The sequence below is a fragment of the Choloepus didactylus genome, chromosome 16 (assembly GCF_015220235.1).
Source record: "Choloepus didactylus isolate mChoDid1 chromosome 16, mChoDid1.pri, whole genome shotgun sequence".
In the NCBI taxonomy this organism is placed as follows: Eukaryota; Metazoa; Chordata; class Mammalia; order Pilosa; family Megalonychidae; genus Choloepus; species Choloepus didactylus.
In genome coordinates, this window is record NC_051322.1 from 55,897,831 (window position 1) to 55,912,192 (window position 14,362).

The 14,362-nt window shown below is 41.6% G+C and overlaps 1 protein-coding gene across 2 annotated transcripts in view; it reads right to left on the minus strand.

Moving 5' to 3' along the window:
• Positions 1 to 265: 265 nt before the first annotated feature.
• The window catches only part of HRH4 (histamine receptor H4), a 35,406-nt gene continuing 21,309 nt past the window's right edge, over positions 266 to 14,362 (minus strand). Inside the window, exon 3 of one of the 2 annotated variants that reach the window (XM_037806400.1) lies at positions 266 to 465. In XM_037806400.1, coding sequence (XP_037662328.1) covers positions 421 to 465 — 45 coding nt within the window. In that variant the 3' untranslated portion in view covers positions 266 to 420. Of the gene's footprint in view, positions 466 to 8,221; positions 8,425 to 14,362 lie in introns of those variants that run through there. The other variant, XM_037806401.1, reaches the window with a different exon arrangement.

A 14,362-nucleotide genomic window follows, 5' to 3' on the forward strand; every position in this document is an offset into this window, starting at 1 on the left:
AGAATCCTTCCATTCTCTTGGATAGTCTTACTTTCACCTGAATTCAGACAATCACCTTATACTGGCATAGAATGGTTTTATATTTGCAAAGCACTTTTATATATCCTATCCTATTTGACCTCTCTATGTAATGTCAGTGGGTTTATCACCGTATTACAAATGAGGGTTGTTGCAGTTATCTTTGCTGTGTAACAAACTACCCGAAAACCTGGTGGCTTAAGAACACTCATTTATTTTATTCACACATCTGAAATCATGGGCAGGGCTTCATAGAAATGGCTCTCTCTACTCAATGCAGTATCAGCGGCAGTGGCTCAACGAGGTTTAGAAGATAACTTCCAAGAATGGCTTATTTACATGGCTGACAAGTTGTTGTTGGCTGTTAGCTGGGAGTTCAGTTGTGGCTGTCAGCCAAGGGCCTCAGTTCTTCTCCATGTGGCCTCTCCACAGGGTTGCTTGGGCCTCCTGGAGCATGGTGACAAGGTTTCAAAAGTGAATGTTCCAAAAGACAGAAAGTGGAAGCTCCCAGCCTCTTAAGGCATGAGTCCAGAAAGTGGCACGTCATTGCGTTATTTGTATTCCATTGGTCAAAGCAGTCACAGACCTCCCAGTCTCCAAGGAGAGGAAATATGGACCCAGACTCTCAAAGGGAGGAATATTGTGACTACCTTTAAATTGCCACTAGGACGTGAAGACTTAGACTGGGTTGGTAAAGTTTACTCAGCTAGTAAGTAAAATTATAACCTAACTATCCTGGATTAATGTGATGATTACTGTACCAAAATCCATCTAGGTCAATTTGAAATTATTTCTCTCCCATGAAGCAAGTAAGGAAATCATGCTTAGCCACTTTTCCTTCTTTAATTTAGAGGGCAGAAGTGAGTTCTTAAGAGTAATGTTTTAATTCTACAAAATGCTTTACAATACATGTCTTCCAGGTCCAAGATCTATGTGTACATAAAATCCTTAATTTAGGTTCTGCTGATGATTTAAGCACCTTCCCCATAATATTTATCACCACCAAAATGCATATAAATGCAGTCTAATATATCCCTAAACCTAAGCAATTTTAACATCCAAAATACCATGTTCATTAAATTTCTCAAGTAGAAAATAAATTCATTTTACTTTAGCTGAAAATCTCAGAGGTAAAATATGTCCTATTTTTCGTGGTATGAAGCTCCCATTTTATGGTGAAACTTTGTAGGAGAAGTAGAGATTTTGCTTTGAAGAATTTTACCTTACAGACAAATTTGCTGGGAAAAAAACTATTCCGTCAAGTGGGAGATGGTGACCTGTGCTTGGTGCTGGCAAATGAGATTGTTAAGTCTTGGAGACCTGGGAAAACATCCTTCCCAATGGAGAGACCCGGCAGTCACCATCTTAGCCAAGTGATCAGACTCCACATCCGCACCACTAACCGTGGAATAACCTGACATTAAATGCCTCCCAGCATTGTTAGTATGAAGTACACAGCACCACCTGGAAAATATTCCTGCCAAAAATGTTTAACTTGACTGTAATCAAGCTTTGAGACCTAACTTTCAGTTAGCCTTTCTCTACTGGGGTTCCTCACAGAAAATGAGTTGAGTGACTATTTTCTCAATTCTCCCAAGAACAGAGCATAACTAGTACCATTCCAGAGGCACTGGAGAGAATTTAATTCATTACATAAAATGAAAGCCTTAGGGCATCACAGCTTAATTTTCTCATGGATTCCCAGTTGTGAAGGAGCAAGTTAAATGAAGGAAATGATCAGACAAATCCAGAAGGTGAGACATTCTGCAAAACAACTCACCTGGTCTCTTTAAAAAGAAACTGTCATGAAAAAAAGTGGTGATTATTGATTAAAGGACACTAATGTTTTCTCTCATGATAGATTAATTTCGCTTATTTTAGAACATTATCTACAAGGATTCATACAAAAGGTACTCTCTTGTTTCAAGCTTGTTTCACTCAACCTAATGTCTGAGATTCATCCATGTTGCATGATTCAGTATCTCTTTCCCTTTTATTGCTGTGTAGCATTCCTTTGCATAAATATACCACAATTTATTTATTCATTTTATTGTTGATTGACATTGAGACATTTCCAATTTAGGGATATTATGAATAAAACTACCGTGAACATTCTTGTACAGGTCTTTTGGTGTCATTTGGAGTCATTTCCCTTAGATATAAACCAAGGACTGGAATTGCTGGGTCATATAGTCAGCATCTGTTGAACTTTATTGGATACTGCCAAACAATCTTCCAAGGTAGTTTAACCACTTCACACTCCCAATCAAAAAATATGAGAGTTCCAATTGTTTCACCCCTTCGGAGTGATGGGCAGTGTCTTAGTTTGCCAGAACTGTCATCACCCATACCACAGACTGGTTTGGGCTCGATAATAGGAATTTATTGGCTCTTGGTTTTGATGCTAAAAGAAGTCCAAAATCAAGATATTGGCAAGGCTTTCTTTCTCCCCTTGGGTGCTGGCTGCCGGTGATCCTTGGGGTTCCTTAGCTTTTATCTTCATTCTTGTCACATGGCAATGTTCTCTCCCTTCCCCACCTGCTCCACTGGTTTTCACTGATTACCAGCTTCTGGCTCCTCCCATGGCTTTCTCTTTATAAAGCATCCAGTGATCCAGATTAAGACCCACCCGATTTCAGTTAGCTACATCTTCAAAAGGTCCTATTTTCAATGGGTTCACACCCACAGGGGCTCAGATTAAAATGAAAAACATGTGTTTGGTAGGGTACATAATTCAACCTAACACAGGGAAGAAGTGATAGTGACAGGGAAAGGGTGTGAGGAAACCTTCTGGGGTGATGGAAATATTCTACATATGATCTGACTGGTGGTGTACATAAGTAACAGTTCATCAAGTTATACATTTAAGATCTGTACCCTTGGTTTGTAGGTTCTACCTCACTGAAAAGAGAAAGCAAGAGACTAAAATCTTAACCAAATGTAATGGATGACTCTTGATTGGCTCGGAGCAGTTCAAAACAAAAACCAGTTACAAAAGACAGTTTAGGGTCAATTGGAGAAGATTTAATATGGACTGGATATTAGATGTTATTAGGAAATTATCTTTTATTTTCTTAGGTGTGATCACGGTAGTGAGGCTACATAGGAGAATGTCCTCCTTAGGAAATGCAGGCTGTGTTATTTAGGGATAACATTTCACAATGCCTGCAATTTACTTTCAAATGGTTCAGCAAATTACTATACACATACATGCATGTACACACACATGCACGGGCATGTATAAATATATATATGAATGTGTGCATGAACATAAATATATAAACAAATCTGATAAAACAAATATGAAAAACTGTTAACCATTATAGAATCTAGGTGGTAGACATAAGAATATTTGTTACATTTTGTTATATTATTTTTGCAGCTTTTCTGAACATTTGAAAATTTCCATGACAAAAAATTGTGTTTGGGGGATGAGCCAGAGGCCTGAAGTGTCCAGCTGAAAATGACAGAGCAACCAAGAAGAAGACCCTGGCACAAAATCTAGGAATCCCGACTCCTAAATCTGCATGCCCTCCCCTACAATTCTGCTTCCTCGACTTACAAACCAATTATTAAATTTGAATACACTTTGTAAAATTAATTTCCTCCTGCAAACTACCCCCAATAGTCTAACTGGGCAGCACAGAGACACCCCAAGATTTTGCTTATAAATCAGTTAACTTGCATTTGGCCTGGAAACTTACACGTCCCTCTGCAAATCATTCCTGGCAGCCTGCTTTTCTCACCTCTCTCTCTGGTTTGCACAGCCACTTTCAAAATCACTCCTCAGCTACTTCGCCCATGTTCACATCCCCTTCTTCTAATGCAAAAGCTAAATTGAAAGCTAAGTGGCCTTGGCAGCCCACAAAGCCACCGTGATTTCTCCCCGGAGCAGGAGGGGGACCCTGTGAAACGCGGCGCTTCCGTTTGAGGTTGGTGAGCCCAGCTGTAGCGCTCAGCAGAGCTTCTCAGGTGGCTGTGCCACTTTGAAGGTTTACTTTCAATTAAAAAAAAATAAGAAAGAAGCCAAATCAGCAGCTGTCATGGATGCAGGGAAGATTTATTCAGAGTGGTCAAAGGGGAGCGTGGCCAGCAGTAAAGGCCTGAAGGTAGACAGGAAGGAAATTCAAGCTGGAGAGAGAAATTCCTCCTGGCAAGGTCAGGCAGGCACTGGGCGGGTCCCCCTGGCACCCTTGCTGGATTCCTAACGCTGGACTTGGTCAAAGGGGAAAAAAGGATTTTGTTTGCAGACACTGGGAGGGTAGGTTTGGGGGGAGGGAAACTGCCCAGGGGAAGCAAACGGAAAGGTCCTTGAAAGCATAGCTTATTAATAAGATGAAACCAGCCCTGCAGGATCAAAACCTGACTGATTTTAAAATTGCTTCCTGATTCAAAAGCTGGTGTTGCCCACCTAAAAATGTGATGAGGGGCTAAGGGCCAGGTCCCAAGGGAGTTCTGCCCATACAGAGCTGCTGTTGAAGTTGGTACATGTGGAGAAGGCGTGCAGATGTGCAGAGGAAAGCAGGGGTTGGGGGGCTGTGGTTTTATCACCTTTCATTTCCTGTCTCTTTCTTGCACGGCTTTAGGTATTCGACATGCTATCGTGAAAACCAGTGTGCGCTTTGCAGAAGGAGTGGGCCAAGTCCCACATTAACCAGGATCAAGGCCCAAATAACTTCTAGAAGTAAACAGTTAAGCCACAGGCATGGATTTAAAAAAATTCTCCTCAGCCCTTGCCCCACGTTCACACCCCTTCTCCTTCCCACCCAACCTGTGATGCAATTGGGATATAGAGGCTAGAGTGGGTTCCATGCCCTCCCTGTTTCCCCCCAGGCATGATTATCCATGTCACACCTGCTCCCAGTGCACCATGGACAGCAAGGGTTATGAATGAAGCTGCTGGTTGCAGTAAAGAAGTGACCCAAATATCTCAGACCTCACGAGCCTGCGACTACTTTAAATTTAGATTCATATCTATCTAAGTAGGTGTGTATATATATTCATAGATAAGTATCCCAGTGAAAGATATTGTCTATATCTTACACTGTGTTCCTGTGGGTGTGAACCCATTTGTAAATGGGAGCTTCTAAAGCTGTTGTCTTTAGTTAACATGTGGCCAAATCGAATCGGGGTGGGCCTCAATCCGCACCACTGGAACCCTTCATAAAGCAAAAGAAAGTTGGACTCTGTCAGTCAGAGAAGGCCACACAGGAAGAAGCCGGAAGTCGGTGGAGAACGGAAGAGCAGACACAAGTGAAGGGTGGCATAGATGAAAGCCGAGGAACCTCTAGGGTCTGGAGCTATACACCCCAGAAAGACATGTTCTTAGACTTAACTCATCCCTATGGGTGTGAACCTATTGGAAGTAGGACTTTTGGATGAGGTTGCTTCAGTTAAGGTGTGGCCCACCTCAATCAGGATGGGTCTTCGTCCTATTACTGGAATCCTTTATAAGTAGAATGAAACTCAAAGAGAGAGAAAGCCACAGAGGAAGGATCCAGAAGGTGAAAGTCAGTGGAACCTGGAATAGAAGGGAGAGGCCACCATGTGTATTTGCATGTGACAGAGAACCCAAGGACCAAGGATCTCCGGCAGCCTGCCCCACAATGCCAGTCTTCATGAAGAAAGCATCACCTTGATGACACCTCGATGATGCCTTAATTTGGACTTCACTTAGCCTCAAACCCATGAGCCAATAAATTCCCATTGTTTAAACCACTCCATTGCATGGAATTTGCATTAGCAGTGAAGAAACCAAAACAGACTTCCGGGAGAAAGCATGGTTTTGCTGACCCCTTGATTTTGGACTTCTAGCCTCTGAAATTATGAGGTAATAAATTCCTATTGTTAAGCCAACCAGTGTGTGGTATTTCTCATAGCAGATTTGGCAAACTAAGGCTATAGAATTAAAAACAAAACAAAATCATGGTAGATTAAGCCCAGATTTGCCTAATTTCCACACACTGGCCTTTTAAAACCTGTCCTTCTGTTATTTCTGGCTGTCCCCAAAGAGATTCCCTCACACATGCCCACCAACCAACTTCCAGCTATAGTCAGCATGACACTGCCACACCCACCCATCCCCCCAACCCCCCCCCCACACACACACACCCTTTTCATCTCCCACTCTGGCTCTCCTTTGTCTTTGCCTGCCACATGTGAAGCCACTTGGGTGGGGAAGAGTCAGTGCTGCCAATGCCCATTGGGAGAATCTAGTGGTCTTCTTGGACTCCAGGTGATGCGCTACCCCAGATGGGGTCAACATTCCAGATTGGGGTTTGTCAGACAATGCTGGGTTCCTTGAACAGTGGAAGAGAATGGCTGTTTCCTAGCTCTGTGCCACCTTTTGACACCTGGGCACCAAGGCAGCTCTGCCTACACCAACAGAATCACCAAGTCTCTCTTGAAGGGTTTTATCAACTTTTGGACCCACCCCTTGCCTGGAAGGGAGTCCTCCTGTAAAATAATTCCCATCCATTTCTCATCCTCAGTTCTCTATCCAGAGAAGCTCAAATATACATTAGCCACTCTTTTCTCTTCTTCTTTCTTACCAGCTTTTCATCCCCCAAATAATTTAATTCTCTTTCCCAAGTTGTAGGACAAAAACACACCTTATTTAAATGAATAAAACAGATATTGGTAGGGATAGAGTGAAGGTATTATCTGCATTATCAGTATCAGGGACCAAAATCAGGCAACCAAAATTTTATATAAATCTAAAAAGTCTATCATAACTGCCAACACTTAGTTGTGTGTGTGTGTGTGTGTGTGTGTGGGTGGGTGGGTGTTTTAACAACAGCGGAGAGTTTGAGAAATAAGGTTGTCTGTTGAATCATAAATAGTACTCACATTATTAAATAGATTTATTCCTACGACATTGGTGATAGGACAATTGTCACCAAAATGTATATTATTTCCTCATTAACATCCATTATAATACCAGAGTTGTAGTCCCATAAGAGCAAAAGATTTGGGAGTAAGAGGTGCCACTATCAAATGATTTGGAAATTTTTGGTGAGATAAAGATTTAAAACGAGGATAGACTCTGGAACATGGTGCAGTATGAAATTAGAATCTCTTTCAATAAAAATAATTTCCCTGATCCTATAATCGCAAAAGAAGTTCTACTGCATCTTTTGGGGTTGGGCACGAACACACTCGCTAGAACTGTTCTGCAATACCACTTTACCCAGTAGGTGGTGCTTTCTTAAACAAAACGCTTGAAGTTGAAAATTCTGTCTTTATGAACACATTTGAAGTGACAGGATCATGAGTTTACAGCTGCCATTGATTGTTAAAGCTTTGGACATTTTGACACATGGCTCTTGCAGTCAGAAGTAGATATCTACTATGGGGAATCATCAGGAAATTTAAAGAATAGATGTGAGAGAAATGCCAATGAAATAATATTTAGGAGAGATGGGCACAGTTTTGTGTATATGTAAGATGTGGAGAGAATTTGCTTTCTCAGTGAATTTTTGGTAGGAAAAAAAAATTGTAAGGCATTGGGGGGGTCCTAGAATGCTGTGATTTTTTTAAATGCCTATAATTTGAAATATTGTTAAAAAGGAAAGATTAGTGAATGACAATAATGAAATGTAAAAAATTTTTTATACTTTCCTTATAGTCATAAGAATTTTCAACCTCAGGTCTTACCATAAAAGATTGTAAAAGGTTGGGGTGTGCACATCCAAAAGGAAGAGAGTACAGATTCTTATGTACACCGTACGCATCCTAAAGGAAGAGAGTACAGATTCTTATGTAAAAGAAAACTATTCTTGGAATGGGGCGTGGAGGGGGGAGGGGGGAAGGGGCGCGGAGCACGTGCATGTGCGCCTACACAAACACCTTACCTTCTCACCGGGAAAACGGAGAAGTCATTGATTTGTCGCTTATAGAGTTTCTGTAGAATTAAGTGATTTTCTTAGTTTAATTAGATTTAAAATATTCACAAACGACGGGGGCTGTTATCAGATTTCTTTAAATTGTAACACAAAATAATATACTCATTGTTTTGTTCATTGGCTGCTCAAAATAAAAAATAAAAGGGAGAAAAAAACTATGTGGAAATACTGACATCTGGTGGAGAAAATAGAAATCGCTGCTATATAGAGGGGAGAGGATTTGGGTTTTGTCCGTTTGTATTTACTTTATTTTGATTTGATTCGGTTTTTTATTTAGTTCAACTGCTATTCTCCTCCTTCTAAAAGCTCTGACCTATCAACTTCCTCTATGTGTATAAAGGGTGAGCAGAGGTCTCATGAGTATCGAAAAGAATTATAGTGTGGGTTTTAAGCTTCCGGACTCCAATCTCAGAGTCCCTGAGTTCAAGTTCTGGCTTTACCACTTGCTGATTGTACTGCATCCGGCAAGTCATCTACTCTCTTTTTTCTTTTCTTTCCTCATCTGTGGAATAAGGATAACAACAGACTCTGTTTCACTCAGATGTTCTAAGGAGTAAGGTAATTAATCCTGTGCTGGCACAGAGTAAGCACCACCTGTAAGGTTCTGCATTGTCGTTGTCCACAGGACCTGCCCCCCTGCTCTCCAGGCAGAGCCCTGTCCACGTGGTGCCCCAGGAGTGCGGCTGCACAGCCTTGCCATGTGGGGGTTGGGGGAGGGGGAGGTAAGGCTGAGCAGGGCAGTGCAGCAGCAGAACAGCTGTGGGTGCTGCTCTCTCTTGCAGCTCTACAAGCATCACTATAAACAAATCAATTAGCCACGCTGTCGAGGCCACCCTCCTCATGCCAGATGATCTACAGCCCCCCAAAGGCAAGGACTTTACCTAGCCCGGCCCCCGATGCCCACTGCATGGCGTGAACCTACTTGAGGGATATTCTCTCAAACCTGCAGATGGTTTCCTCAGTCTGCAGAGGACCGTAAAGGAGTTTCTCAGCCCTCCAAAGCACCCCGTCCATGCCAAGGGAATGTACAGTCCCTTGAGAGCTATTCTTAGCTCAGTTATAATTATGACCTTTAACACAGCTTCAGCCACAAGAGAAACAAAACCCCAAAATAAGGATTGAACTCAAACCCATAGCGTTCAGGAAACAGGAGGCAGAGAAAGGCAGAACATGCCCAACCCTTGCCCTCACTGCAATCCTCCCTGACCTGGGCACTCCAGGTTGGGTCAAGGGAACAGGAAGGTGTAGTAATAATTTTAAAACCCGTTCTCTTCTTGTTTCTAAGAAGGAACTGATAAATGCCTTACTTCGAGCAAAAAAGCATATCTTTTACATCTTTATCTTGACTGTTGGAAATTTTAAGTAAGGGTGACTGTGAGAAAAATGTTTCAAAAATTACTCCAAAGTGATGTTCTGTAAGTATAGAGCAGGGAATAGGCAGTATTGAAATCTGAAATTAGAGAGACATTGAAGTTCTTCATTAATCCTTTTTCTACAGCTACATATCATTAACTAAACAGGCTGGTTTCTATTTCAGGTCCTCCCCCTTCTCTTATCCCCTAATAGAAGTTTAAGCACAAAAGAAATGACTATAGCATGAGCAAAGGAGAAAAGTGTCAAAAAAGAGACCCTTTCATGCAACATGTATAACCAGCCCTTAGGTTGTAGTATCTCCCTTAAGATGGAAACTTGAAGATACCCACCCAGGCAATTAAGGCAGAGATGCACAGAGCTCAGAGCTGCTTGTTTTTTCCTCTGATGCCCTTTCTCTTCCATCCCCACAGTGCAACTTTACCCCCACGGGTGCATCTATCCTACTAGGCTGTGGTGTAGTTTATGATATTTCAAATCAATTACCCCTGTACTAACACATTTTGCAATAAGTATGTTCCTGCAGAGAAGTAGTCATGACCTTAAAACAAAGTCTGTCCTATTGCAAAAATATGTTTATATCTTTTGTGTCCATTACTACAAAAGAATGAGTAATGTAAATATCTACTCTTTTGTGCTCAAATTTCTGAGGCTATGTTTAATATACAGTAAAGTGGACACCTGACATGATAGCTACTGCTGAATAACTAACCACTTCTAAAATGTAGTGTCTTACAAAACCACACCCATTAGAATGGCTATTATTTTTAAAAAGGAAAATAACAAGTGCTGACAAGGATGCAGAGATTTAGGAAACTTGGTACATTGCTGATGGGAATGTGCAGCTGCTATGGAAATCAGTTTTACAGTTCCTTAAAAAGTTAAACATAGAACTACATATAACCTTGCAATCCCACTTCCAGGTATATACCCGTAAGAATTGAAAGCAGGGACTCAAACAGATATCTGTACCCCAATGTTCTTAGCAGCATTACTCATAATTGCCAAAAGGTGGAAACAATCCAAATGTCTATCAGCAGATGAATGGATAAACAAAATGTGGTATATTTATACAATGGAATATTAGCCTGAAAAGAGAATCAAGTTCTGATACATGCTACTACATGGATGAACCTTGACGACATCATGTTGAGTGAAATACATAAGACATAAAGGAACAGATTATTGTATAATTCCACTTATTATAAACTAGTTCATATATGCAAATTTATAGAGATGGAAAATAGGATACAGGTTACCAGGGGTGAGGAAGGTAGAATAGGAGTTAATGGGTATTTCTGTTTGAGCTGATGGGAAAGTTCTAGTAATGGATGGTGATGAGGGTAGCACAACACTGCAAATGTAATTAATCCCATTGAATGATATGCCTGGGGGTAGCCAAGATGGAAAAGTATATATTGTATTTATGTTTCTATAATTTTTTTAAAAAGTAGCAACTAAAGAGAAAACGATAATTAAATGCAATACGCAATCTAATAATGGAGGCAAAAAAAGCCCAAAAGGACATTATTGGGAAATATGAAAAAATTGGAATATAGACTGTAAGCTTCATATCATGGTTAAATTTCTTGAACTTGATAATTGTACTTAAAGTGGTTCCATAAGTAAATATCCTTGTTCTTAGGAAATGTACATGGAAATATTAAGTATTCAAGGAGTATGATGCATACAACTACTCCCAAATGTTTAGAAAATAGAAGGATAAATAGATAGACAAGAGAGGTGGAGGGATAAGTACATGGATGGAAAGATAGAACGATATAGCAAATGTGACAAAATGTTAAAAGTTGGTGGCCCTGGGTTTCTGGGTAGGGATATGTTAGAGTTCTCTGAATGAGTTTTGTATTATTTTGCAACTATCCCGTTAAGTCTGAAATTATTTCAAAATAAAAAGTTAAAAAAAAAGTATCATCGTTGCCTGGAGTCTCTGCATCAGCTGAGTGGCTCCGTACTAGACTTCTTTCAGCTGGCCTTGTTTTGCCCAGGTTTGCTTCTGCACCTCCCATCAGCTGCTGAGTTGGTGGGACGCTGGCTGGTCTGAGATGGTCTCAGTTACATTCGCTTGATTCTGCTCCGCATGGTCTCTCACCCTCCAGCAGGCTGGCCCAGGCATGTTCACCTGGCAGCTGGACAGATGGGCACAGGCCTCTGGACTAGGGTTGGCAATGGAACAGTGACACTTTCACTGCTGATTGATGGCAGACTATTGGCCAGAGCAAGGCCTTTTGATTGGAGGAGCTACACACTCATGTTGCAATGGGTTGAGATACAGAGAGGATTCAAGAATTGTGGCCATTGACAGCAGTCTTCCATGAGGTATGAAGAAGACAGTCAGGTCTTCATGACATTCCAATTTTTAAATTCCCCTTGAAGGAGACATTTATCTCTACCCCCTTCCTCCTGTGAACACACCTCCTTTCATTTGAGGGAACTGTTCCTCCTCCTTCAGGTTGTATGGTTTGAATGGGGCTGACCTCCTGGGCACAGAGATTAGACTGAAGACAGAACTGGCACAAGATTGGTCCAGAGATTTGTACAGATACGGAAGGATGCTCAAACCATCTTTTCTAGGATTTTTTTTTTCTCACTGTCATTAGGAGAGACCCTTCTCCTCTCTGATTAAGAAGGATGTGAGCATCCATCATCCCGGCCCTGTGGGGAAGCCAGTCTGAGAAAATTAGGTTGTCATGGAATGTCTTGGTATCTGTCATCCCTAGGGCCAACTCCCCCCATGGCCTGGATGCACTTTGATTTAGCTCACTTTTGTCCCAGCTGGTCCAAAGTGTGTTTCTGTCACTTGTAACCAAAGGGGCCCTAACTGATAGACCCCCACAACATAAAATTTCCATCATAAAAGGCGATGTTTTTACCTTCTGGGCTATTCACTGAAAAAGTTTCATGAATCACTTTTTCTTAATTTGCTAGAGCTGCTGTAACCTAGTACCACAAACTGGGAGGCTTAGAATAGTAGAAATGTATTGTCTCACAGTTCTGGTTGCTAGAAGTGTGAAATCAAGGTGTCGACAGGGCAAGGCTCCTCTGAGGTCTGCAGGGAAGAAACTTTTCCTTGCGTCTCTCTGGACTTTCGGCAGTGGCTGGCCATCCTTGGCGTTTCCTGGCTTGTGGCATAGCTCAGTCTCTGCCTCTGTCATCACGCTATGTGGCCATCTTCTCTCTCCCTGTCTCTGTCTTCTCTTCTCAGGACACCAGTCCCACTAGATTCAGAACCCACCCTGCCCCAGTGTGGCCTCATTTTAACTTAACGAATCCTAGCTGCAACGACCCTATTTCCCAATCAGTTCACATTCTGAGGTGCTGGGGTTTAGGAGTTGAATGTGTCCATCTGGGGTAAAAAATTCAACCCATAACAGCAGAAGTTGCAATTCAGGTATCTTCAGAGAACAGACAGGTAAATGAAAATGACTAAATTAGGTAAAGCAGAACTATGGAGGACTGAAGAGCACATCTGAAAGGTGCAGCCATTACGCAAATTCGGCAAATTATTTCTTTGACGGACTGGGGACACGGTGATGCTAGGTCTTCCAATTAAAACCAAAACAAACAAAAGAAAAACAACTGCGAATTCCAATGTGAATGTTAAGTTCCTCAATTTGTAAATAATTTCAACAAATTCCACCTGTCTCATAGACCAGATGTATTCATGAACCAGCAGCTGGGAACCTCTGCTAGGAAGTTTATGGTGAACTTAACATATCACAGAGCTGACCCACTGCCAAGTTCAATTCTTCCTTGGACTTCATCGTTACTCTCTCACTTCCTTCTCCACCACAAAATAGGCTGAACACTGAGTATTGCAGTTTAAGTGACAGGAAGAGAAACTGGGAGAACTTTATTGGAATGAGGATCCTGGGCTTAGAAGCCAACTCATTCAGCGGCATACCAGCCTAATGGGACATGATTTGAATTCATGCCTTTAGAAAATTACAATATGTTACAGACAGGCAGGCTCCTTGTGAATAGTTAAAACTGTGAACATTCAATTCCTGCATGTGCAGGTTCTATTTTATTATGTTTAAACATAGGATGCTTTTGCCAGTTATTTATCTGTGGTCTGTCAGCTCCAAGTCTCCCTTTTTATACACTGCACTGTAAGGTTGGGTCTGGAAGTCACTGACTCCCCCACCAACTGGATTTCAGTTAGGTTCTACCAGTGGAAGTTACTGGCAAGAGGCTGGAAAGTGGGAGATACTGAGAAGCAGCTCACTTAGGGCCTCAAGCTTAAATCCAGCATCCCTGTGCTAGAATCCTCTCGCGTCCCTCCAGCATCAGTTAAGAGCAATGTCACTGTCTTGGCTGTACCCATCAGAGAAGCCAGCAGCACCCGGGTCTGCCCTGCCCTAGCCCCATCGCTAGCCTGAGCACCAGCCGTTTCCACCCCCTGGCTGTCCAAGCACTAACTACGGGGCACCATGTGTCAGTCAGAAGTCCAAGCATCAGGCCCCCAGGGACTTCTCCAAGATCCTAGATTCTCATAATGCCACTCCTCTCCTCTTGTTCTCTTACCCCCTAAAGGCGGTAGTTGCTTTCTTAAATGATTAATCTCTGGGTTATAACAATATCCACTTCCTACTCATTCAGACTTCCAATATCCTGTCTTGACAAATTCCCTGTATTAAATTCCTTCTTTTGAAATAATTAACATAGTTTCTATTTTCTTGACCCAAGCCTGACTGATAGCAGTGATTCTGTGTGCATGAATTTCTCTTTTTCTGAAATCACAAAGTAAAAATAGTTTCTTCAAATGCCAAGATTCTTGATGCAGGAAAGCAGTCACCAAAACAAACAAAACAAACAAAAAGCCACAAAAATAACTGTATAACATAGTTATTATTATGATTGCTTAGTTACTTATATCTAAGGCCCTCATAACCTATAAAATGACTTGACCTAAAGTGTCATTCATAATTGACATTTTTATTTCTAAGACCTTCTTCATGCTTCTGTATCGAGTCCATTTCTGTAAAAGCCAACTGAAACCAACACTTAGAAACCAACACTTAGAAACCAACATTCTTAGGAATATTCTG